This window comes from Peromyscus leucopus, chromosome 16_21 (assembly GCF_004664715.2).
Source record: "Peromyscus leucopus breed LL Stock chromosome 16_21, UCI_PerLeu_2.1, whole genome shotgun sequence".
Classification (NCBI taxonomy): Eukaryota; Metazoa; Chordata; class Mammalia; order Rodentia; family Cricetidae; genus Peromyscus; species Peromyscus leucopus.
The window spans coordinates 36867529-36890867 of record NC_051084.1 but is presented as its reverse complement, the minus strand read 5'-3'; the positions used below and the strand labels follow the sequence as shown (position 1 = coordinate 36890867).

The 23339-nt window shown below is 51.5% G+C and overlaps 1 protein-coding gene across 2 annotated transcripts in view; it reads left to right on the top strand.

Moving 5' to 3' along the window:
- Positions 1-1496: 1496 nt before the first annotated feature.
- Positions 1497-23339, top strand: part of Tspan15 (tetraspanin 15) — a 42942-nt gene continuing 21099 nt past the window's right edge. The window contains exon 1 of one of the 2 annotated variants that reach the window (XM_028886182.2): positions 1497-1699. In XM_028886182.2, the coding sequence (XP_028742015.1) occupies positions 1604-1699 (96 nt within the window). In that variant the 5' untranslated portion in view covers positions 1497-1603. Of the gene's footprint in view, positions 1700-21770; positions 21834-23339 lie in introns of those variants that run through there. The other variant, XM_028886183.2, reaches the window with a different exon arrangement.

Below are 23339 nucleotides of genomic sequence, written 5' to 3'. Positions count from 1 at the left end.
TTCCTGTTCTTGCAGGGGGTTTGAGTTTGGTTCCCAGCACCCACATCTGTTAGCTCTCCACTGCCTGTAACTCCAGCTCCGAGGAATTCACATCCTCTTCTAAATCCCGTGGTGTACTCGTGTCCTTCACATACACACATAAATAAAATAATAATAAATCTTTAAGGAGAGAGAAATACCAGGGTTTACACCTGGACAGCCCACCTCCTGAACATTTCCCTCCTGCTGGTCAACTCAGCCCAGGGAACTTGCCCATAGATGCTATTCCCATATTCACCACCAGGGACCCCCACTCAGCACTTCCAGAGCTCTTGACTGGCAGCCACGCATTTAATTACTGAATGCCACAAACACAGACTGCCTCGTTCTCAGGCTCCCGGATGAGCTAGGCTAGGTCTGGGGACAGGAAAACAACAGAGTACGGAGTATAGCTGGGACCACTTAAATTGAGGGAAAAAAAAAAAAAAAAAAAAAAAAAAAAAGACTCATAGCCACCTGTGGTCTAGCTAGAAAGGCCAGGCTGGAGGCAGGTCAGATCCTCACTGACTTGTGAGGTGACTGGGTTTGAGGATGGGCCTAGAAGAGGATTTCCTGGGAGAAGCTGCTCTAGGAATAGGGCTGAGTGCCAAAGGGGGGGGATTTCCATGGTCAGTTGGGGGGAAGCATGGAGCAGATCTGTGTCTGGAAGACTGTTGCTCCAAGGGACCCCTGAGTTCCACCCTGGACTGCTGACTTTCCAGGATGCAGACCATCATCATTCTTACACACTCACTTCCATGTTTTTGTTGTGTGTTTTATTCGGACAGGGTCTCACATGTAACCTTGGCTGGCCTGGAACCCACAATGTAAACCAGACTGGCTTCAAGCTCAAGAGATCCGCTTGCCTCTGCCTCCTGTGTGCAGGGATTAAAGGACCGCGTTAGGGTGCAACTGCAACCGCAACTCATTTGCACTTGTTTTGTTTTGCTTCCTCCCCCGCCCCCCCCCCCCCACAGGGTCTCACTGTGCAGCTCTGGCCATCCTGGAATTCACGATGTAGATCAGACTAGCCTCGAACTCGCAAATATCCTCCTGCCTCTGCCTCCCAAAGTGCTTCCCTTGCACTTTCAACACGGTTGCAGTTAGTCCTTACCTCTTGCAGTATTCATTGGCACGTTTTATTTTTGAGGGTGCTTAGAAACCCAGGCTAAGTTAGGCAAGCGCCCTACCACTGAACTACTGCGCCCCCGCCTGAAAGCCTGCTTTCTAATATGGAACTGGGAAAGCTCATCCTTCCTCCCGCGCCTCTCCAGGCCATAAGCTCCCAGGCCGGATTCCGGGGCGCGGGGTGTCTCAGCCCGGGAGCGCTGGTTCCTGGAGTCTCGCCCCCTCCCCTCTCCCGGTCTGTGCTGTGTCTGGAGCTGAAGCCACGCCCCCGACACGCCCCCTCGCTTCCATTGGCCGCCGGCATTGTCCGCTCCCTGGCCCGAGCGGTGATTGCGGCTCGCCTGTGTCAGTCCCGGGAGAGCGCGCGGGTGGCGGGGCAGGCCGCGGGACAGCCGCAGGTGGGGCCTGGAGCGGTGGCCGGACCTGGGCAGCCCCGCAGCCCCGCGCGGGAGCCACGATGCCCCGCGGGGACTCGGAGCAGGTGCGCTACTGCGCGCGCGTCTCCTACCTTTGGCTCAAGTTCTCTCTCATCGTCTATTCCACCGTATTCTGGGTGAGTGAGTGATCGGGATGGAGTCGGCGGAGCCGGGGTTGGAGGTTGGGGAGCAGCGGGGAGGAGGAGGGTATGGGATGTTCCACACTCCTTTGATGGCCCCCACACCCGATCCCGCCTGGGGTCCAGCTTTAGCCCCTCCAGGGAGGCCTCCGGGAGTGCGCAGCGGCTCCTCTCCCCACTTCCCTGGGAAGCGGGATGTTGTGGCGGCCCCAGCTCAACTCGAATGCAGCCGCCCAGTTCCCAGCGTTAGAGCACTTGCCCCCAGGACGCCACTTTGTCCATCTGTGCTACTGCTCACCTACGACCAACCTGATGGGGTCTGCTTCATCAGCCGTGCCCTGTGCATCCTCTGGTGGTTCGGTAGGCGGTGGGTACGATGTTGGCCGCGCCCACCACGCTTGCAGGGTGTGACTTCCCCATCAGCATAGCGAGAGGTGGTCAGCTTTTGTGCTTGTAGGCACCTGGATTCCAAGTCTGGTCTCTGCTGTTACTTGCCGGAACCTTCCCTCCAGCTTCCCTTGGGCGTCTTGCTTTCCTCCTTGATGGGAGGAGGATGCACCTGCCTTCTTGTTGGAGGGGAGCATTCCACTGTGCGGCTCTTAGGTCACTGTTTTCATGAGTTCTGGCATTGCTCGCGGAAGATCAGGATTGCTGTGATTGTGCACAAGCAGGCTTTGAATACTGCCCGCGGCGTTCTAGCTGAGTGGTCTGGAGAAGTTCCTTCATTTTTCTGACCATAGTTTTCTCATCTGTAATCGGAGACAGTAATTATTAAACCTTTGGATGGTTGTGGAAATAAAATGGAAGTAGTCCAAGATGAGATCACAGAGGGCTCAAAAATGGGAGATAATAATATTATTTATTGTTGTTGTTGTTTTGAGACAGGGTCTCTCTATGTACCTGCCTCTGTCACTCAGGTGCTGGCATTAAAGTCATGTGCAACCACACCTAACTATTGTTATTGTTGTTGTTGTTGTGTGTCTCACTGTAGCTCAGTCCAGCTGGTGGTGTGTGTATGTGTGTGTGTGTGTGTGTTTGCTCATTTTTTTTTTTTTTGAGACAGGGTCTTATGCATTTCTGGCTGGCCTAGAACTCACTATGTAGTCCAGGCTAATCTTGAACTCATAGTAATCCTCCTGCCTTAACCTCCCAAGTACTGGAATTACAGTTCTAAGACACCATGTCTGGCACCATCAATGTTATCTAGACATGAATGGTGTAAGCTACCCCAAGGGACTTTCTTTTTCTTTTAGATAGGGTCTTATGTTGTCTAGGCTGGTCCCCAAATCACTGTGTAGCTGACAGTGACCTTGAATTCCTGATCCCCCTGTTTCTACCTTCCACATACCTGGCCCTGGGACCACAGGGGTGTGCCACCAGCCCTGGCTTACCGAGGCATTTTAGAATAACTGGATCTCAGTCTAGGCATGAAGATATCTTTCCACAGGCTGGCTCTACCCTCACCTCTATGGAATAGGCCCCTGCCTCCAGTGTGTACTTAGATAGGCTTGTCCAGAGATCCCAAAGTGTCCCCTGAAAATAAGTCCCTCCCTCCCTACGTCCCTCCCTCTTCTTTCTCTCTCTTTGTCTTTCTCCCCCTCCTCTTCCTCAGCTCCCCCTTGCATCTCTTCTGGTAGCAGGAGCTGCTGGGCTGGTCATCAAGGCTACCTTTGAATGGGACCCCTTTGTGAGGCAACCCTGCTGCAGCCAGCAGATCTTGATTCCAGTCCTGCTGCGTCCCAGACTCACTGGCATATCGTAGGCAAATGATATCTCTGTTTTGGGTCTCAGAACTGTTCGTTCTAGTCTTTGGCTAGCTTCCAGCCCTGTTCTCTGACTCCAGGTACCCCGAAAGAAAGATAAGCAGGAGCGCTAGGGCCCCAAGGGTGGAGGGGAGACGTGGAGGTATAAGTTGCAGGGAGGTTGAAGGGGGGGTGTCGATGATTTGAGCTATAATTCAGAGATTCTCACCCAAAGTCGCATCAGAATGAACTGGGACGTTTCCAGCACGACAGATCCCCGTGCCTTGGTGGTACAAGTATTTATTAAACTTGTACCTCAGCGTTTCACACCGATGCAGTGGGCAGTCAGGGCTGAAGACAGCCAGCACCGGAGACCACAGTGATCCTGCTCAGTCTTGCCTTGTCTGTAAGTCAGAAAAAAGGAGAGGCTAAGGCCAAGGGTGGAAAGGTGGGGGTCCCAGTCTTTCTCCTCCTCTTCAGTGTGTAACCATTGGCCGGGCCTCGTCACGTCTTCCTTTTTTCACCCGTAAAATAGAAATGCGTCCTGCCTCACACCCTACAGCATCCCCTTTTTAGGACTAGTGATGAGAGTGAATGAGGAAAGAGCTATGCGGGCCTCCCAGCACTCAGGAGGGCTTAAGGCCAGAAGATCCCAAGTTCAAGGCCTGGTGACGCTACAGAGTGAGTTTAAGGGCAGCCTGGGCAACTTAGTGAGACTCTGTCTCAAAATAAAAAGTGAGAAAAGGACTGGGGGTAGAGTATCTGCCTAGCACGTGGGAGGCTCTGTGTTCAATCCGCACTACAGAACCCCCCCCAGAAAGCTCACCAAAACTGAAGGTAGACACAGTTATGTGAAGTCAAGTAAGCTTGCAAGATCAGAGTCGTACCCTGAAGCCCCTGTAGACACCCACGTAGGCTCTTGCTTTGCTTTTCTTGAGACTGAGCAGGACTCAGAACTTGGAACTTTCCCTCTCTAGCCAACTGAGCTTGCTGTATTCCCATCCCCGGCAGTATTTCTGCTTAAAAATATCTCCCTACCCAGGCCAAGAGCTCAGCTGCAGGGCAGGGCTGCTGGGGTGGCTCCAGGTGCCAGAATGTGGCTGCAGGGTGGCGGCCACTGCAGGTTAAGTAATCTGTCTGCATTGAGTTGACTGCTAATTGGAAGCCATTTACGGAAAAGCCCATTATCTTGATGCCGTCTCCTGCCTCACCCCTGGCAAGAGGATGGGTGGGGGCAAGGGTTACTCACTTAATAAACCGGAAGTGTGAATGCTTGCGTTTCTGTCTATAAAGAGCAAGGTGGTGGTTGTGCATGTCCTTAATCCTAGCACTCAGGAGGCAGAAGCAGGTGGATCTCTGTGATTTTTGAGGCCAGCCTGGTCTACAGAGTTCCAGGACAGCCAGAGCTGTTACACAGAGAAACCCTGTCTCAAAACAAACAAACAAACAACCCAAACCAAACCAACCAAACAAAAAAAATCCCAAAACAAAAACAAGGTGCCCAGCCCCTAAATTCTTTTTAAAATAGGATTTATTTATTTTTATTTTGTGAAAAAGTGTTTTGTCTACATGGGTGTCTGTTCACTACACGTGTGCCTGGTGCCCACGGAGGCCAGAAGAGTAAATCAGATTCCCCATACTGGAGTTACAGATAGTTGTAAGCTGTCAGATGGGTGCTGGAATCAAATCCAGATCCTCTGGAAGAGCAGCCAGTGCTCTTAACCACTGAACCATCTCTCCAGCTCATGAGCATGAATTCTTAATCTTTCTGCATTTACCTCTGAAATCCTGGGATGCAGGCATGCATCACCATGCCTGGCTGGCAAAAGGTTTTCCTTATAAATTATCATTGACAGAAAATGCATGTAATCATGCACAAATTAAAAGTAGAAAAGGGGTATCTTAGGGTTTTCACTGCTGTGAAGAGACACCATGACCACAGCAACTCTTACAAGGAAAACATTTCATTGGGGTGGCTTGCTTACAGTTTCAGAGGTCCAGTCCATTACCATCATGATGGGGAGCATGGCAGCATGCAGACAGACATGGTGCTGGAGCTGAGAGTGCTACATCATGCAGGCAACAGGAAGTCAACTGACCTCTGGGTAGTTTCCTGAACATAGGAAACCTCAAAGTCCTCCCTTACAGTGACAGCTTCCTCCAACAAGGCCATACTCACTCCAACAAAGCCACACCTCCTAAAAGTGCCACTTCCTATGAGATTTATGGGGGCCTATGACATTCAGATTACCACAGGGGGTCAGAGAGATGGCTCAGCCTGACATCCTGAGTTTGGTCTCTGGAACTCAAAGGTAGAAGGAGGAAACTCTCTACAGAGTTGTTCTCTGAGCTCACATATGCCCTTGTGACCCCTATACCCACACAAGTAGAAAAGGAGTGGGGTCTTTGTCTCAAAAATAAAAAATGAAGATGATGGCCAATGGCAACCTGCTCCCCCTTCCTGCTTTGTCTTCTACAGAGGGGACCTCTGCTACTTGTTTATTTTTTTACTTCTGAGGTATCTATAATATATACATATATATATATACATATGTATATACATATATACACAGTTCTCTATACAGTGTGAGTGTGTGTCTGTGTATATATATACAGGAGCCCCTCACCTTTTCATTTAATACTTTAATGCTTTTATTTATTTTTTTTTGGTGGGGGCAAGTCCTCAGATATCTCAGACTGGCATGACATTCTCTAAGTACCCGAGGATGACTTTGAACTTCCGATCCTCCTGGATGCTAGAATTACAGGTGTCCACCACCACACCCAGTTTATATGATGCTAACCCAGGGCTTTGTGCATGCTAGGCAAACATGACCAATCAAACCAAATCACCAGGACTTTGCTCATAGTAAAATCTTTGTACATTTTAGATAACTGCCGGGGTCTGCCTCTGTCTTTTAATTAGTTTTTTTATTATGTTTTATTATGTGTTTATGGTATGTGGGTATATGCATGCGTTGTAGGTACCACATCTTGCATTTTGGAGGTCAGAGGACAATTTTATGGAGCTGGTAATCTCTTTTTACCTTTTCTGGGGCTCCAACTCAGGTTGTGGAGGTTGCAAGGCAAAAGCTTTTACCCACTGAGCCATCTCATGAGCCCCAAGGGCGTGCGTCTTTCTCTTTGATGGTCTTACAGACTCCATTCTAGGCTGTGCCAAAGTTTATTTAATCTGGCCACGGCTGGGGATTTCTGTGGTTGTTTCCGATCCGTTGTTACTGTGGGTAATACGGGGCCAACTGTATTTCAGTTTGCATATGTGTGTACACGGGGTAATTTTTGTATCTGTTTTTAAGTTTGCATATGTGTGTACACGGGGTAATTTTCAGAAGAATTGCTGGGGTGAAGGGCCAGTGGATGTGTGACTCCATACAGAAATATCTACACCTGCGTGGTTCCATGTGTTTTAGAAAAGCTAGCTGTGTGCCTGTAGCCGATCCTTAGCCAGTAAGAAAGGACAGCCAACGCCAGAAGTCCCCTCCTGCTCTCTTCAGTCACCACGACTTAATCCTGCTGCAGTCATTTCTGGCACTTAGAGCCTTGGAGGGTAGCAATGCTAATTTGGCCTGGCATTGACAGATTTCCTTCTCCCTCTTTGCCCCGCCCCCTCCTTACACTCCACCCATTGAACTATACCTGCAGCAGCCCTTAAATCAGATGTTATTAAATTGCCCTGTATAGAAGTAATGTTAATTATAATATTATTCACTTACATTTCTTTTCTCTTTTTATTTTCTTGAGTTAGGGCTGTACTCTGGAGCCCAGACTACCCTTAAACTCATGGCAATCTTTGGGCCTCCTGAGTGCTGGTATTATAGACATATATCACCAGGCCTAGCTTCACATACTTCTTTAAACTGATTTCTTTTCCAAATGTTAATTAATTAATTAATTACTTTTTAGACAGGGTCTCACTATGAAGTCCTTAATGGCCTGACTAAAGACTACGTTGGCCTCGAACTCACAGATCCTCCTGCCGCTGCCTCCTCCCAAGTGCCAGGATTAGAGACATGTGCCAGCCACTCAGTCCAATTTTATTTATTTCTTAAGCTAGAGTCATATGTAGTAGTCCAGACCAGTCTTGATGTGGCCCCAACCGACCCTGAAGTTGCTCTGAATCTTAAACTCCAGATCCTCCTGCCTCTGCCTCCAGAGTGCTGGGGTCACAGGCACCCACCACCTCACCAGCTTTGGATTTGTTTAAAAAGAAGATGTTAGATGACTACGACCTGTGGGTAACCAGCACCCCATCACAGACAGCAGACAACAATAAACGAACATAGTTTAGGGAAACGGCGGACAAGGTTATAGAGAGCAGCATCCTGGCTTGATGTGGTGGCTGTTGAGGTCCATGACCTCCGTGTCCACCCTGTGATCAAAGGCAGGTTCAAAAGTGCCCGAAGCCTGAGGGCACGTATGTTACACCTAAGACCCTGAGCCACCTATTCTGACGCCCCTGGCCCACACCAAGGGGGCTTCTTGATAGAAGAATGTGTTCAAGATCACCCCCTCGGGACTGGCCTAAGCCTCCCAGGTTTCTCCTCAGCCCGTGTTCCCTCCTGCTCACCGTATCCCCAACTTGTCACTGTGAGTCTCACCCAGAGGCACCCAGAGCCCCCTCTTCCCATATGCAGGGTGAATTATTGTCACACATGTGCCCTGACGCCACAGGGCCTCACCTCTAATTTTAGCATTGCCCAGAAAGTCCTGAAGATCTGTTTACACACTGCTTTTTCTTGCTGGGCTTTGGGCTCCAAGAGGTCAGGGGTGTGGCTCTGCGTACCAGGCTGAGCATGCAAGAGGAGGAGGAGAGCCTCGGTGTGTGAGGGTGATGGAGTTTCACCTGTACCCACAAGGCCAGGATCGGACCCAGGACAGAGCTGAGCCTGGCAGCGGAGTCCCTGATGTCGCCCAGCTTTCGAGGCTTTGAACTTGAAGTGGGCTAATCTGAACTCACAGTCACTCCCTGGCTGTCTAGAAAGCCAAGCCTGTTGGGTCAGGGAGTGTGTGTAGTGTCGATGAGGAATCAGGAAGAAAAGAAGCCGCTGTGGAGGTGACGGCGAATGGGCGGAGCAGGTGGCGGACGTCATGAGTGCAGGAGGAAATAGGAACAAGTTGTCTTCTCTAAGGATGGGCCAGTCTCCCAAGCCTCTCTTCTTCTTTGGTTTTAAAAAGTTTATGTATTTATTTATTATGTGTATGTGTGTGGGCCTGAATGAGTTTATGCACACGGCCTGTGTGTCTGTGTGTGTCCGAGAAGGCCAGAGAGGGCGTCAGAGCTATTGGAACTGGAGTTACAGGCAGTTATGCACTGCCCAATATGGGTGCTGGGAACTGAACTTGGGAGCAGCAAATATTCTTAACCACTGAGCCACCTTTCAAGCTCCCTTCCTTTCTTGTTTAATTTTTTTGTTTTGTTTTGTTTTGTTTTGTTTTTTTTGGACAAGGTCTCATGTCGTTCAGGTTTCAAAGTCCTAATGTCGCTGAGGGTGGCCTTGAACTTCTGGTCCTCCTGTCTCCACTTCTCAAGTAGTCAATTACAAGCATGCACGACCATGGCCAGTTGTCTATGTGGTGCTAGGGATGGAATCCAGGGAAGGCCTTGTGCGTCCTCAGTGAACATTTTGCCACCCAAACTGGATCCCTGGTCTACAGCCTTTGGATCCTTTTGTTCCGCTGTCATTGAGTGTGAACTCTGCACCCGGTTACACCTCTGAGGACTTCCCTGGGCTCCCGTGGCGTTATCTGCAAAATGGATAGTAGAGCAGAACACGCCCAGGGTTGCCGAGAGTAAGTGGACTGATAAGTAAAGGAGCTGGGAGCCGGGCCTGGCACTGTAAACACTCCACTCCTTATATACACAGGGCACTGCCTGGCACACTCCTCCTTCCTCTTCCCTGCCAGGTGCTTGACAGCCACCCTGGAAGAACAAGAGAGGTCCCCAAAGATGCCCTGGGAGGCAGAAGAAATCAGAGCCTGGAGTGATGTGGGGGAGGGGACCGCTTCAGAGCCCCCCCCCCCAGACCAAGACAGCGGTGTCTGCCCACCACCTTCCAGCCCTCCCAGCTCCTGTAGCTCACCTCTCCAGGGTAGGAGTGGGAGGTGGTCTCTCTAGGAGGAGCCACCTCCCTTCCGCTCTGTGTGGGCGTAGGTGATCTCAGACTGAAAGCAAAGTGGTTTCTGACAGGCCTTTCTTGCTGTTTGAGACAGGATATCTAACCCAGGCTGACCTGGAAGTCATCATGTAGCCCAGGCTGGCCTGGAACTCCCAGTGATATTCTTGCCTCAGCCTGCAGGGTGCTACAGGTGTGTGCTTCCAGGCTCTTGCGGATTTTTATTTTTGAAAAAGAGTTCTGTTTGTGAGAAACTCATACACGTATCTGCTTTTTTTTTTTTTATCAAGCAATTTAGAAAAACATGATCTTCAATAGTTTACCTTTGATCCTACCCCAGAAGGGGACCTCTGTCACATTATCAATTAGCCTCTGTCTGGACATCTTGTACATATGTAGATATTTCACTTCCTTAATTTTTGTTTTCTCCTTGGTTCTTTGAGCAGGGCCAGTTTCATGTTCCAGGAAGGTGCTTCAAGGAGAACATAGTGAAACCCCAGTTGGAAGCCAGTGGCCTTCACCTTGGAGAAGCCTGCTGTGCCTAATGGGCAGCGGGGGTGTGGGTGTGGGTGTGGGTGGGTGGGTGGGTGGGTGTGGCCCACAGCCTGGGCCTGGGCCTCCCTCTAGGGCCTCCATTGTACAAAAGAACAACAAAGCCTCCTGGATTCTGCACAAGACCCCTTTCCCTCCTGCAGAAGAGTGGCCCCCTCAACCCGCAGGACCCGACCTGGCACCCATGGCTTTTGGTTCTGAAGAAGCAGGCAGAGCCGCCTGCCTTCCATCCCCCACCCTCTTCTCTCTAGGTGACTCACAGGGGTGGAGCTCAGGGAAAACCAGATAAGGGACCGATCTTGGCATTCCTGTGCCAGCTTGCTCCACCTGCAGGCAAAGGTATCTTCCGGGTGAGCTAGGTCACAGGACGCTGGGAAAAGGCTTTCCCAGAGGGGACTTTGGTCTCGAGCTGGTTTGGGTTGACTACTTGGTTGGGGGCAGGAAGTCCTAGGCTAGACCATCTGTTCTTTCTAGGGTAGGTAGGGGTGGTACAGTAATTCATTCTGTCAACAACTATCTGACACCTCTGGTATGCCAGACACTGAGAGTACGGGAAACAGCTGAACAAGAAAGGCTTTCGGACAGACCCTAAGTGGACATATTTGCTAAGAGGGGGGATCAGAGAGTCGGTGGGAAAGGCTAAGGGTTCCTACTTTAGATGGTGTGGTCAAAGAAGGCCTTAACCAGAAGCTGCCATTTCAGCCCAGGCTGCACGTGACAGGGAACAGCCAGTGGAGAGCATCCTAGGCAGACAGGGTGGCAAGTGCAAAGGCCCGGAGGCAGGCCAGTCAGGGCCACAGCTGGAGCAGAAGGCTTGGATATGGAGTTAAGGGTCAGAGTCACTGAGAGGGGAGGTTTCGATGTCAGGAAGGGCTGCAGGGGCATCCAGGGAGACCTCCTCAATATCAGCTTTTCTGTGTGACCTCTCCCAGACCCCTCATCTGTGGACACCCCTCAGGGCTTTGAGAGGCTCCTGTAAAATTAAGGCTTTAAGGACCCCGGGAATGCAAGCCCTTCAGCTAGCTCAGAGAGAGCTGGGAGCGTAAGGTGAGCTGAGGAGCCATGGAATCACTTATGTTGGAGGCTCCTTTCCCCCAAGAAGCTCTGCCTTCTTAGAAGGTGGTGTGAGTGTGGCCTCTACCTGAGGGGCCCAACCCAACAGGGGTGACAGGTTATAGGAGACTGGGCCCTTCCTGTCTGTATTACTCACCATCTTGTTGTGTCAGACAATCCAACAAAAGCAATTTATAGAAGTAAAGTTTCATTTTAGCTCACAGTTGGAGGGTGTAGTCCATCATGGCAGGAGCTGAAGGCGGCAGGTCACATGACAACCGCAGTCAGGGAGCAGCAGAGAAGTGATGCTCCGCCCACTCTCTCCATTTCACTCAGTCTTGGACTCAGTGCATGGGATGGTGTTGCCCACCTTAGGGAGAGAGCCTTCCCACCTCACTTAACTCCATCGAGAAACTTCCTCACAGGTATGACTGGAGGTTTATCTCCTAGATGATCCTAGACCCCTCAAGTGTTGACAGTGTTAACCATCTCACTGTTCCTTAGTCCCTGGGCCTTGGGGTGTGCCAGCAGGGGCTTCCGGCCACACAATGGGCATGTGAGTCAGGCTGTGTGAGGAATGCCCTGATTGGATCCGATAGCTGGCCCAAGAACCTAGAGACATGGGCAAGGCATTTCTGGGGGCCCAGGGCAGGGTCTACATGGACCTGGAGTGTCAGCATGATACACTGTGTGAAGGTGTATTGCTGTGATTGGTGAAATAAAAAACTGAACAGCCAGTAGCTAGGCAGGCGGTATAGGTGGGATTTTCAGGGAGAGAAAGGGAGAGGAGGAAGACTCTAGGTGTGCTGGAGACGCCAGGAGACACAGAGAGGAAACAGGAGGTACAAGATGGAAGAGAGGTAACGCCATGTCATAGAACATAGATTTATATAAATGGGTTAATTTAAGTTATAAGAGCTAGTTAGGAACAAGCCAAAACTATAGGCTGAGCTTTCATAATTAATAAGTCGTCTTTGCGTCATTATTTGGGAGCTGACTGGCAGGACAGAAGAAGACTTAATACAGTACTCATGTACAGTTCTGAGCGAGACCTCTAGGCCAAGGCAGGCTGGGCAGAGAAGGCAGGTTTGGGTTCCTGGGGCTCGCCTGCAGAGAAGACAGAATTTGTAGCCAGTGTGAGCTGGATCCCTTGAGCGAGCTACAGGAGTCCTCAGGACTGAAGGGCTTGTGGGGCTGGGAAGCCTGGAGAAAGGTCCAGTGTGAGCCTGGGAGGAGAGCGGGTGAGAAGGCCTTGCCCATCCGTGCCTCACCCCTGGGAGAGGCAGCAGTTACCCATTCCAACAGACTAGGAGCCCTGCAGCACAGGCCAGGATGCATAGGGAGGCAGCAGCGCTCAGCTCTCAGGTGCTGGGTTGGAATGAGGACCAGAGAGTCTGTTTAGCTGCGTGACCAGAGACAAGTCGGGGACAACTCTCTGGCTTGATGTTTGTTCTGTATCTATCATCTATTGAGATAGGGTCTCGCTACTTAGCCCTGGCTGTCCTGGAACTCACTCTGTAGACCAGGCTGGCCTCGAACTCACAGAGATCATCTTGCCTCTGCCTCTCGAGTGCTGGGAATAAGGGCGTGTGCCAACCACTATGTTTGGCTCCTTTGTGTTGTTAACGTTTTAAAACCACAATTTGTGTGTGTGTGTGTGTGTGTGTGTGTGTGTGTGTGTGTGTGTGTGTGTGTGTGTGCCACCATATGACTTTGTGGAGGTCAGAGGACAACCTTGTAGGTCCAGTTCTCTTCTTCCGCCTTTATTTGGGTCCTGAAGATCAAACCCAGGCCGTCCGACTGGCCTGGCAAGTACCTTTAGCTGCTGAGCCCATCTTGCTGGCCGCTGTACTTGGATTTTCTTCTCTGTTGAAAGGAGGTAATTATTGCCTCTCAGAGGGGGGAGGCATGGCTAGGGGGACCCCTACAGCATGTATGGCCAAGGGTCTCACTGGATACCATGACTGCAGCCCCCTAAGCTTTCCTTCACCTCTCTGGGTTCTTGGACCAACCGTGTGAGCTGGGTCGGGAGGTGGGGGGAATGGTACCCCATTTTACAGATAGAAATACTGTGGCCTGAGAAGGGGAAGTAAGCGACTTGTTTGTGGCCTCCGAGATGAGAGCTTCTTTGTCAAGCGAACAGTGCCTATTGCGTGCTTCCTTTTTTCCAAAAGGGACTTTCTCACCTAGGGGACGGACGGACGGACGTGTGTCTCAACCGGCAAGAGAAATCAGTATTTGTTTGGTGAGGAGGAGGAAAACGGCCTTGGCAGGGCGAGTCTGTTTTTCCGAGTTAGATCCTTTCCACTTCCTGCCCAGGACAGCTGCGTGTGTGCTCCAGAGTGGGTGCTCCATGTGCCTTCCAGGACGGTCACATGACCCCTCTCTGCTGCATCCCAGCCTTCGCTGAGAGTCCGGCTATGCCAGGTGCAGCCGGGAGCCCTCATCCACGGCTGGTCACAGTCCCAGCGGACTCACGATGTGCCCTGGTGCTGGGCCAGGACCCTTTGCGAGCATGGGAACAACGTGGTGGGTGGGTATCCAGACAGTCTGCTGGGTGCAGTGGGCTGCTGGCTTCTCAGACTGGGTCGCTTACCAAGGTTGGAAATTGGGACCCACACAGCTGCACCTATCGTCAGAGCTGTTGACTCGGTGGATCTGGGGTGCCAACAGGCTGGGCCCTGTCAGTTCCAGTTAAGGCCACATTTATATCCACAGGTTCCAGGGCGTGGGGTCAACTTCTCCAGGGAATTTTTTTTCCCTTTTGGTATTTTTGAGACAGCATTTCTCTCTGTAGCCCAGGCTAGCCTTAAAGTTGTGGGAATCCACTTCCCTAGTATTGGGATTACAGGGATCCACCGTCTTTGCTTCCAGGTGGTTCTGAGACCTGCCTACCTCCTGTCTCCAGCTCACTTCTCTGCTTGGTTCTGCGGTTGACTGGAGCCACTGCTGTTGGCCTGGCCTTGTGATCGGCCGATTCAGGGACCGGTGAGCTTGGCTGAGCCCTGGCAGCATGCTGAGACAGCTGTGGACTTGGGTGACCCAGGTGGGGCCAGTGGAGGTCCTGGTCATTGGCTCCTCTGGAACCCTGATGTCTGGAGGGACATTTATCAGAATTGAGCTTGGGGCCCCAGAGGGGGTGGCCACAGTCACAGTCACTCAACTCTTAACATCCCCTGGGGGATGTATGTGTATACATTTTCATTGGACCAGCCTAGGACCTGTTTCTGTTTCCAGTTTCTGGCTGGTTCTTTCTTGTGTTCCCCCCCCCGCCCCCCCCACTCCCTTTTTTTTAAAAAACAAAACAAAACAGGGTCTCATGTAGCCCAGGCTACCCTGGAATTTGCCATGTAGCTGAGGATGACCTTGAATTTCTGGCCCTCCTGCTTATATTTCCTGAGTATTGGGATCAAAGTGTGCATCATTACGCCCATTTGTCTGGCGCTGGGCATTGAACCCAGGTCGTCTTGCATGCCAGGCACTCTACCCACGGAGCTCTGCCCTCAACCCGAAGCTTGACCCTTTGCAGCCAGGAAATCCCCTGTGCTGTCCTGTGTCTGCTCAGGTCCGCATCCTCCTCCATTGTCTTTGTGCGGCTAACAATGAAGAGCTCTTCCGCCTGCTGCCCCCAGCTCAGCTGCTTTCTAGACTTGCTTGCATTTGCAGCCCCCTGGGAGCAGATGTTTGTCCCTGCTGTGTTCCTGTGAAGAGGAGTCTGGGAGGCCCCTGGCTGGCTGGTTACTTAGTGCCCGCCGCCGCCGCCGCCGCTGCCGCCGCCGCTTTCTGCCTGCTTGCTCAGTCAGTCACTCATCAAACATTTCTTTGGCATCTGGCAGTTTTGCGGTCCTCTGGAGGCTGGACTGGAAGACCCTGGGTGCTAGAATAGCAGTGGTGGCCCCCTGGGGCAGGGGCTGCTGCTCCACCAGAGAGGCACACTGACCACCGTCCAGTATGGGAAAGGAAGGAGCAGGCAGAGCCCAAGTGACAGAGGCCCTGGGGCTGGGTCCCTTCAGGCTCCCTGGAGTTGCAGGAAGCAGAAGTGGAGGCAGTTTCACCGTCCTGAAAATGGTTTTTCGTTTTGCATTTTTTTTTTTTAAGAGGATATGCCAGGGCGTGAGAACTCCTGTTCCTGGGGAGGAAGGACAGCCTTCAGTGGAGACAGTTGGCCTGGGAGCTGGGAGAACTGGGTCACAGCTGCTGACCAGTGGCTAATTCACTGTGTGACCTTGTGGGAGTGATCCCTGGGCCTCAGATTGCCATCTGCAAAAGAGGGAGGGGGTTGGGCCCGATCGGTCTCTGTCTGCTTGCCGCCAGTCGCCACACCACGGTGTCCGGTGAGATGGTCCATGCATGTATGAAATGTGACGTGCATTCAAGAAAATAATTAAAGCTGGGCGGAGGTGGGGTGGGGGAGGGTGGTGGTGGCATACACTTTTAATCCCAGCATTCTGGAGAGGCAGGCAGATCTCTGTGAGTTTGAGGCCAGCCTGGTCTACAGAGTGAATTCTGGGACAGCCAGGGCTACACAGAGAAACCCTGTGTCAAAAAACCCGAATGAATGAATGAATGAATGAATAATAAAAATGAAAATAATTAAGGGGCTGGAGAGATGACTTAGTGGGTAAGGGCACTTGCTGCTCTTCTAGAGGACCTAGGTTTGGTTCCCAGCACCCACACTGGGTGACTCACCATGGCCTGTAACACCAGCTCCAGAGGATATGACATTCTCTTCTGGGCACACCATGCATGTGTTGTCCATACGTACATTCAGGCACATACACGTCAAACAAATCTTTTTTAAAAATATTTTTATTTTATAATTAATTTAATTTTACATATCAGCCACCGATTCCCCTGTCTTCCCTCCTCCCCCAATTTTTTTTTTTTTTTTAAAGAAAACAATTAAATACCTTGAGTCTTTGATTTCATAGGTGTTGGTTGGGTTAGGTCAGGGACTATTCAGATTATATATATGCATATAAAAACATATATAATATATATTTATGTTATATATATATGTATGTATGTATATATATATATATATATATATATATATATATATATATATATATATATAAAATCAACAAGTACAAGCAACTGGCCAAAGCGGACATGGTGGGGGACCAGCTGGGGCTCGCGATGTCCCTGGATGTCCCCAGTGGCTGCTTCTGGCTCTTCTCTGGGGACTTTGTTACTGTACCACCTTTGCTCAGAATCCCGCCTTGTGTTTGCGTCTTCGGTTCTAATTTCCTCAAAGCGGAGGAGGAGGGATTTGGGTGTCAGGCCACCCCCTCTCGGTCCCCCATCCTCACCCCTTTGCGTTCCTGCTGCTCTCCTCGCCTGGGTGTCTTGTTTTCCAGCCGGGTGTGTAATCGGGAGGTTCCCGTTATAGCCCGTACTTAGCTCCAATTAGCAGTTGGTGACGTCTTCGGTTTGGCTATTAATTGGGACCAGAAGAGGCCACCCGCCTCCGGTCCCTGGCTGACACTCCCGACACTGCCCTGCCAGTGCCAGTATGTGCTGGGGCACAAGGTCCACAACAGACTTCCTGGAAAGCCTGGGGCATGGGGCTTGCTTCCCTTCTTAACGTTTTTATTGTAAAATAATCAAGCTTAGGAGTAAAGTGAAAGAATGCTGTAGTACGGAGCTTGAACCACCCCCCAGAGTCAGGAATTTTGACATTTGACCATTACAGAGGAAGTTGTACAGACCACATCAAGTCACTCCAAGTATGCCAGGATGTATTTTTGTTGTTGTTGTTTATTTTTTGAGACAGAGTCTTTCTATGTAATCCGGACTGTCCTGGAAATTGCTATGTAGACCAGGCTGGCCTTGAACTCACAGACATCTTCCTGTCTCTGCTTCTGAGTGCTTGGCTTAAAGGTATGCACCACTAGGCCTGACCACCAGGATGTATTTTAAAATGTTCTTAAGTCTAAGCACACCAGCTTCAGCTTCATATTAAAAGTGCTCCAATTGTGTCTAAAATGTGGTTGATGGCTGTGGAATGTAGAACAGGATTTGTCTTAGTTACTTTTCCACTGCTGTGATGAAATACCACGACCAAAGCAACTCCTAGTAGGAAGGCTTTATACTGGGCTTGTGGTTCCAGAGGGTTAGGGTCCATGACGGCAGAGTGGAGGAAGCTGGCTGCAGGTAGAGCGGCAGCTGAGAGGTCACATCTCAACCCACAAAGTCTTCTGAAGCCCCAAAGCTTGCCTCCTCCTGTGATACATTTCCTCCAGCAAGGCCATGTCTCCTAACCCTCCCCAAATAGCTACCAAGTGGGGAGGGGGGGATCAAGTATTCAGAAGCTGGAGACTTACTGGGATATTTCATTCAAACCCACAGGCTTCTTCCCTCTTCCTGACAGTAACCTTGGAACAGTTACAAAGTGGCTATAATGGGAATGTGTTTTGTTTTTTCTGACATCTGACTTAGGTTTTGAGATGTGTGTGGTGGTGGTCGTGCTGCATGATTACAGGAAAGAAGCAACATTTATTGAGCACCTGCTGGATGCCCAGAACTTTGGAGTGGCATTTTGATTCTGGGGCATTGTAGTTACTCAGTCATTGTGAGCTGACTTGGCTGACCACCTTCCCTATGGCTTCTGTGGGGAGAGCGTGGTGTGTGGAGGAGCCACCCGACTTCCTGTACATAGACTTTTGGGACACGCTAGTACCTTTAAGATATGTGTGCGGGCTGTGTGGAGGTCACAGTGGTAGGTATGGCTGCCTCCTGCCACCAGGACATGCACGTATTTGTGGATTGATCAGAGGACAGAGTAGTTAGTGATGCCACTGGTGAGGGCTTCCCCTGTTGCTGCTGTAGACTTTGAGAAGACCAGAGAGATCCCTTTTACCCAGTGAACTATGAAGCATTCCCAGGGGAAGAGAGCTTGGAGCTGAGCAAAAAAGGGGGTTGTTGGTTTTTTTGTTTTTTTTTTTTCTTCCCAGAAAAGGCCAGGCTAGCCTTGAACTTCTGATACTCACTTGGCAGGGCTGGGGACTTGAACCCAGGGCTTCATGCATGCTTAGGCAAGCATTCTGCCAACTGAGCTACATCCCTAACACATGTTGACTATCTTCTGTTTCTGGCTGCCTGGGTGCCCTGGGCTGGAGGGGAAGGTAGTCAAGGGTTGGGTAGGAAGGAAGAGGGTCGAGTCGCCGTGGTTTGGCCCAAGGGTGTGTCTGTGAGCAGGTCTACCCACCTCTCATCCCTAGAGTCTCCACGCTCCTATCCCAGAGTTCTCCCTTCCTCATCCTACCCTCAGTACAGCTCTGGTCCTGCGCCTGGCATGCTCCTGCAGTGGCCTGAGTGGGGGGACTTTCAGTCCAGGGTCCACCCCAGGGAGCGTGACCTTCTGCTCTGTTGGCCTCGTGACAATGAGCTACCAAGGCAGAGAGGAGGTGGGTGCTTGGCAGCCACCATTATCCAGGACCATGGGGACCCTTCCAGGGAGGCAGGCAGAGGGCTGGAGAGGGCAGAAAAGGGAATGGGGGAGGGGGACGTACGGGGAGGTGACTTACTCTGCCCCTCCCCCCACCACTTCCCATAACCATTTCCATGATTTTCACGTTGAGCATGAGTCACTCTCAGCCACAAGCCTCCAGGGCTCCCGTCCAGAAAGGGGACTACAGGGAGTCTTCAGGCCGAGGAGCATCTCATGCTGCGTCTTCTCTGAGACTTATTCCCTCCCAGGTGCATGATGTCAAACTCAGTGTCTCCTTCCAGGCTTACTCCAGTGGGCCCTCCCGGGACTCCCCAAGGAAGAACAAATTGCTGTGTCTTGTCTCAGTATCCTGGTGGGTCTCCTGACTCCCACCTGCCCATCGTGGCTGCCCTTAGCTGTCTGTCGATGGCGGATCGTGATTAAAAATTCCACTCTGCCCTGGCTGGACGGAAGAACTGGTTTTACAAACCTCCCAGCATAGCTCCCTCACTGTCTGGAACGCGCCCTGTGCGTGGGGAGTCTTCGGAATCAGCTTTCTGCCAACGGGAGGGTAGAAAAGGATGTGCACCCCGCTTCCTGGATGTGAACTCTGCGTGTTTTGTGATGGCCACAGCTCCCACCCATGGGCCAACTCAGCAAGGCTACAAAATGCCCCCTGAAGTCTTTCTCTGGCGTAGGAAAGCCTGAGTGAGGAAAAGAGCCCTTAAATAAGGTGTGCGTAAAGAGAATGCACAAGGCACGCACTTGTAAATGCCTGTGATTCCAGCCCTGGCAAGGTGGAGGCGGGATGATAAAAGGGAGGCAGGCTAGCCTGGGGACTAGCTTGGCAACCAGGACCCTCGCCTGCGTGGAACCGCCCACAGTGAAGTGAGTTTCTCCATCCCTGAGTCAGCTGTAACAGCCCTTTTGAGAGGAGTTTCTACTTACCTATCTAGATAAGGCAATGCGGGGGTGGGGCACGGGGGTGGGGTGTGGATCTGGCCTGAACTCGTTTTGGGTGCATTCACCGTGAGTCAAACTGTGTTCTCCTAATGAACTTTTAGGAGAATCCCCTATTGGCCATCTCATGCGTATGCATATTTGGGTGTGCATGTGATTAAGATCTGATGTGTCGTGGCAAGGGACAGGTGCAGTCAGCAAAGGCATTTAAAACCGAAGCCTGTCAATCAAAAGAGAAAACTACCTGGGCGGCCCCTCTTAGCAACTAAACCCCTTCTCTGGGACCCCATCGAAGGAAGCCTCCCGTGAAGCTCGGCAGCATACCTCATCTGCTCTATCACTTTGCTTTTGAATGGCGTTTCCTTGCAGTCTGTTTTTGCTTTTATTTCAATTATTTGATTAAGACACTGAGGACCCAGAAACACGTCATCTAGACATTAACCACTGGTAACAGGAGTTCAAAGTTATCCTCAGCTATGTTGTTAGTACTAGACCAGCCTGGGCCATAGGAGACCCCTCCTCAAAATAAAATAAGAGGCTGGAGAGATGGATCAGTGGTTAAGCGCACTGGCCGCTCCCGTAGAGAACCCAGATTGCCTGCACTCACATGGCAGCTCACAGCCACCTCTAACTCCAGTTTTGGGGGATCTGACTCCCTCTTCTGGCCTCCTTGGGCACCAGGCACATAAGTGGCACACAGACACACATGTAGCCTCAACACATATATGCATAAATTTTTTTAAAAATGCTGTTTATAGCAGCAGGTTTTTTTTCTCTCTGACAGGTAAGTAACAAGGCCCAAAGTGAGGGTATGCCATGGCCAAGGCAGGCCCAGAATGCCAGCTCCTGACTCCTTTCTTTAACTGCTCCTTCCTGCTTTCTAGGGAAGAGAGCCTGGCATAGAGGCCTGGGAGACACGCTGTCTTCCATCAGTGACAGTCACCAATACTGTAGGCCGCCTCCATTTGTAAGACTGCAGAGACTACTCCCGTTAGAAGCTGTATTAGTCAGTGCTGTGGTACTCTAACAAGCTACCTGAGCCAATCACCTTGTGAAGAGGAAAGGTTCATTTGGGCTCGCTGTTTCAGGAGTTTCAGGCCATGATCTGTTGGCTCAGTTGCTTTGGGGCTTAAGATGAGGCAGCCCTCTTGGAGGAGTTCTTGGTAGAGAAGAGCCATCATGCACCTTGTGGCCAGGGAAGTGGCAAAGAGGAAGAGGAAGGGGCTAGGGGTCAGTTGTTCCCTTCAAGGGCGTGCCCCCAACGAGCTGAAGAAAAGACTTCTGATTTGGCCCACCTCCTCAAGGTTCCACCAGCCCCCAGCAGCTCCACCCAGGGAGCAAGCCTCGGGGGGGGGGGCTCTAAGGGATACTTGGTTGGAAAAAAGAAAGACTTGACTTTTCCCTGCAGCCCGAGTTCAAAGACTCCCTGAATCCATCCACAGGACAGACATTCTCTCCCCCCCGCCCCCCCAGTCTTGCTCTCTATCTGATTCGGATTCCTTGTGCCCTTGTGGAGCCTAACAGAGTGCCTGGAACACAGCAGGAGCTGTTATGTGCCTTAGGGTTGGAAATGGCCCTCTCTAAGTGGAAAGCTCTTCCAGCTGGGGGTGAGCCAGCCAGGCAAACCCAGCCACATACTGAGGCCGTGCAGGTGCTGGGGCACCCACCACCCAGCATGGCTTGTTTCCCAGCAGCTTCGAACAGCCGGGCCTGTCTCTGCCCACGGGAAAGCTGAGCGCCAGGCCGATTCTGAAAGGACCCAGTTTCCACTGAACAACAGGGCTCCTCCGCAGAAGGGCAAAGAGGCGGCCTGGTCTCACAGTCTGAGGCCTGGCCCACAGACTGCAGGCAGTATGTTCTTTTCCCACCGTCACCCCGAATGGGCATGGCCTGCGCCCCTCTCCTTACATCTGTTTAGCTGAAGCTGTCCCGTTGGACGAATGGACCGTTTGCTTCCTGCCCTGGGGTTGGGGTGACTCGCTGCCCGGGCAGGGCTATAATTAGCGAAGGAGCGGACCGGATTGCCCGCTGGCATTGACGGATAACCAGATGGATAAACTGATGTCAGCAGAGATGTAAATATCACTTGGGAAGTTTTAAGTTCCCGGGAAGATTCATGCCTGCTTCTCGCCACGAACAGTGCTGCTCCGGACACCTGCTGGAGGGGCCCGGGTCAGCCTGTGCCAGGGTGGCGACCGACCGTGTGAAGGATGACGCCATCTCAGACTGACCAGGAGAGACGGGCCTATGATGGCTTGGTGCGTGGTGGTGGGGGAGTCCGGAGGCCTGGGCTTTGGCATCCGCTGGGGCAGCTTCGCCCAGGCTTTGGTGGCTGGAGCTGTTGCTACCGGCTAGCCTGGCGAGGAAATGGTAATGGCGTCTGATGGGGGAATGTGATGAGACCAAGAGGAGTTTGGTTTGCGGCCAGGAGGACTGTCCTGAAGTGGTCCCAGGGCTCCAGGGAGCTTGTAAAAATAAAAGAATCCACCCATTGTCCTTCTGCGGAGGGCCGAGATCGGCTCTGTCTGAAATTGTCCCACAGCTCTGGGATTTAAGGCTGAGCAAGGGCTCAAGCAGGAAGAAGGGGTGGGGCCGGGCCTGGGGGCTGGGACCGGGTAGGAGGGTAGCGGACTGAGGGGAGAGATCTGGGCCCAGAGCCCTTCCTTGTGGAAAGAGGAACTTTTTACAACAGGATGCCTACAACTTCCAAGAGCATATGGAATCAATTCTAGAAACATTAAAGTAGATGAGCTGTACAGTTCAGGGACAGGGCGAGGGTCAAACTTTTCACCCAAGGATGAGATAAAGCCCCACCCCTCCTGCCGGCAAGAACCTGCGTCCTGCATATTTGATTCCCTCCGTGCCTGGGCTCTGACAACTCCTGTGCTCTGAGGAATGTCGTCATCTGTGGTGCTTTGAATGTTTGATCCCCATTTGGTGGACTGTTTGGGAAGGATTAGGAGGTGTGGCTTTGTTGGAGGAGGCGTGTCACTGGGAGTTGAGCTTTGAGGTTTTGGAAGCCCACGCCAGGCTTAGTCTCACTCTCTGTCAGCGCTTGTGGATAAGATGTAAGCTTTCAGCTACTGCTCCAGCACCATGCCTGCCTGCCTGCTGCCATGGTCCCTGTCATAATTGCGCCAAGCTGCAGGTGTGTCAGGGCTGACCCATCCAGGGCTGACCCAGACCCATCCAGGACTGACCCATTCAGGACTGACCCATCCAGAGCTAACCCATCCAGGGCTGACCCATCCAGAACTGACCCATCCAGAGCTAACCTAATCAGAGCTAGGATGCTGTGAGTAGCCCTTGGGCATGGAGTCAGAAGGGGACCTGACTTTTTAGGCAGGTGCTCACCAACCACATCAGACTTTTTGGCTGCCCTGGAACTTACTCTGTAAACCGGGTTGGCCTTAAACTCACAGAGATCCACCAGCCTCTGCCTCCCGAGTGCTGGGATTAAGGGTGTGTGACTATTCCCAGCATAAGAATTGGCTTTTTAATGTCTGCCCACTGCATGTCTCAGAGAACCCTGGGAGCTGAGGCCAGTCTTGCTTAAACCATGCTCTGGGTTTTAGAGTGCCACTCACCAGAGAGTCTATAGTTACTCTTTCTCTATCAAGGGTATAGTTTATTTCCGTGGATGCCATTTTCTTATAGGGAGGTAGGATGTGTGTGTGTGTGTGTGTCTGTCTGTCTGTCTGTCTGTCTGTCTGTCTCTGTTACATCTGTTGCCCTGTTAATTTAAAAAATATACCTAAATGGTC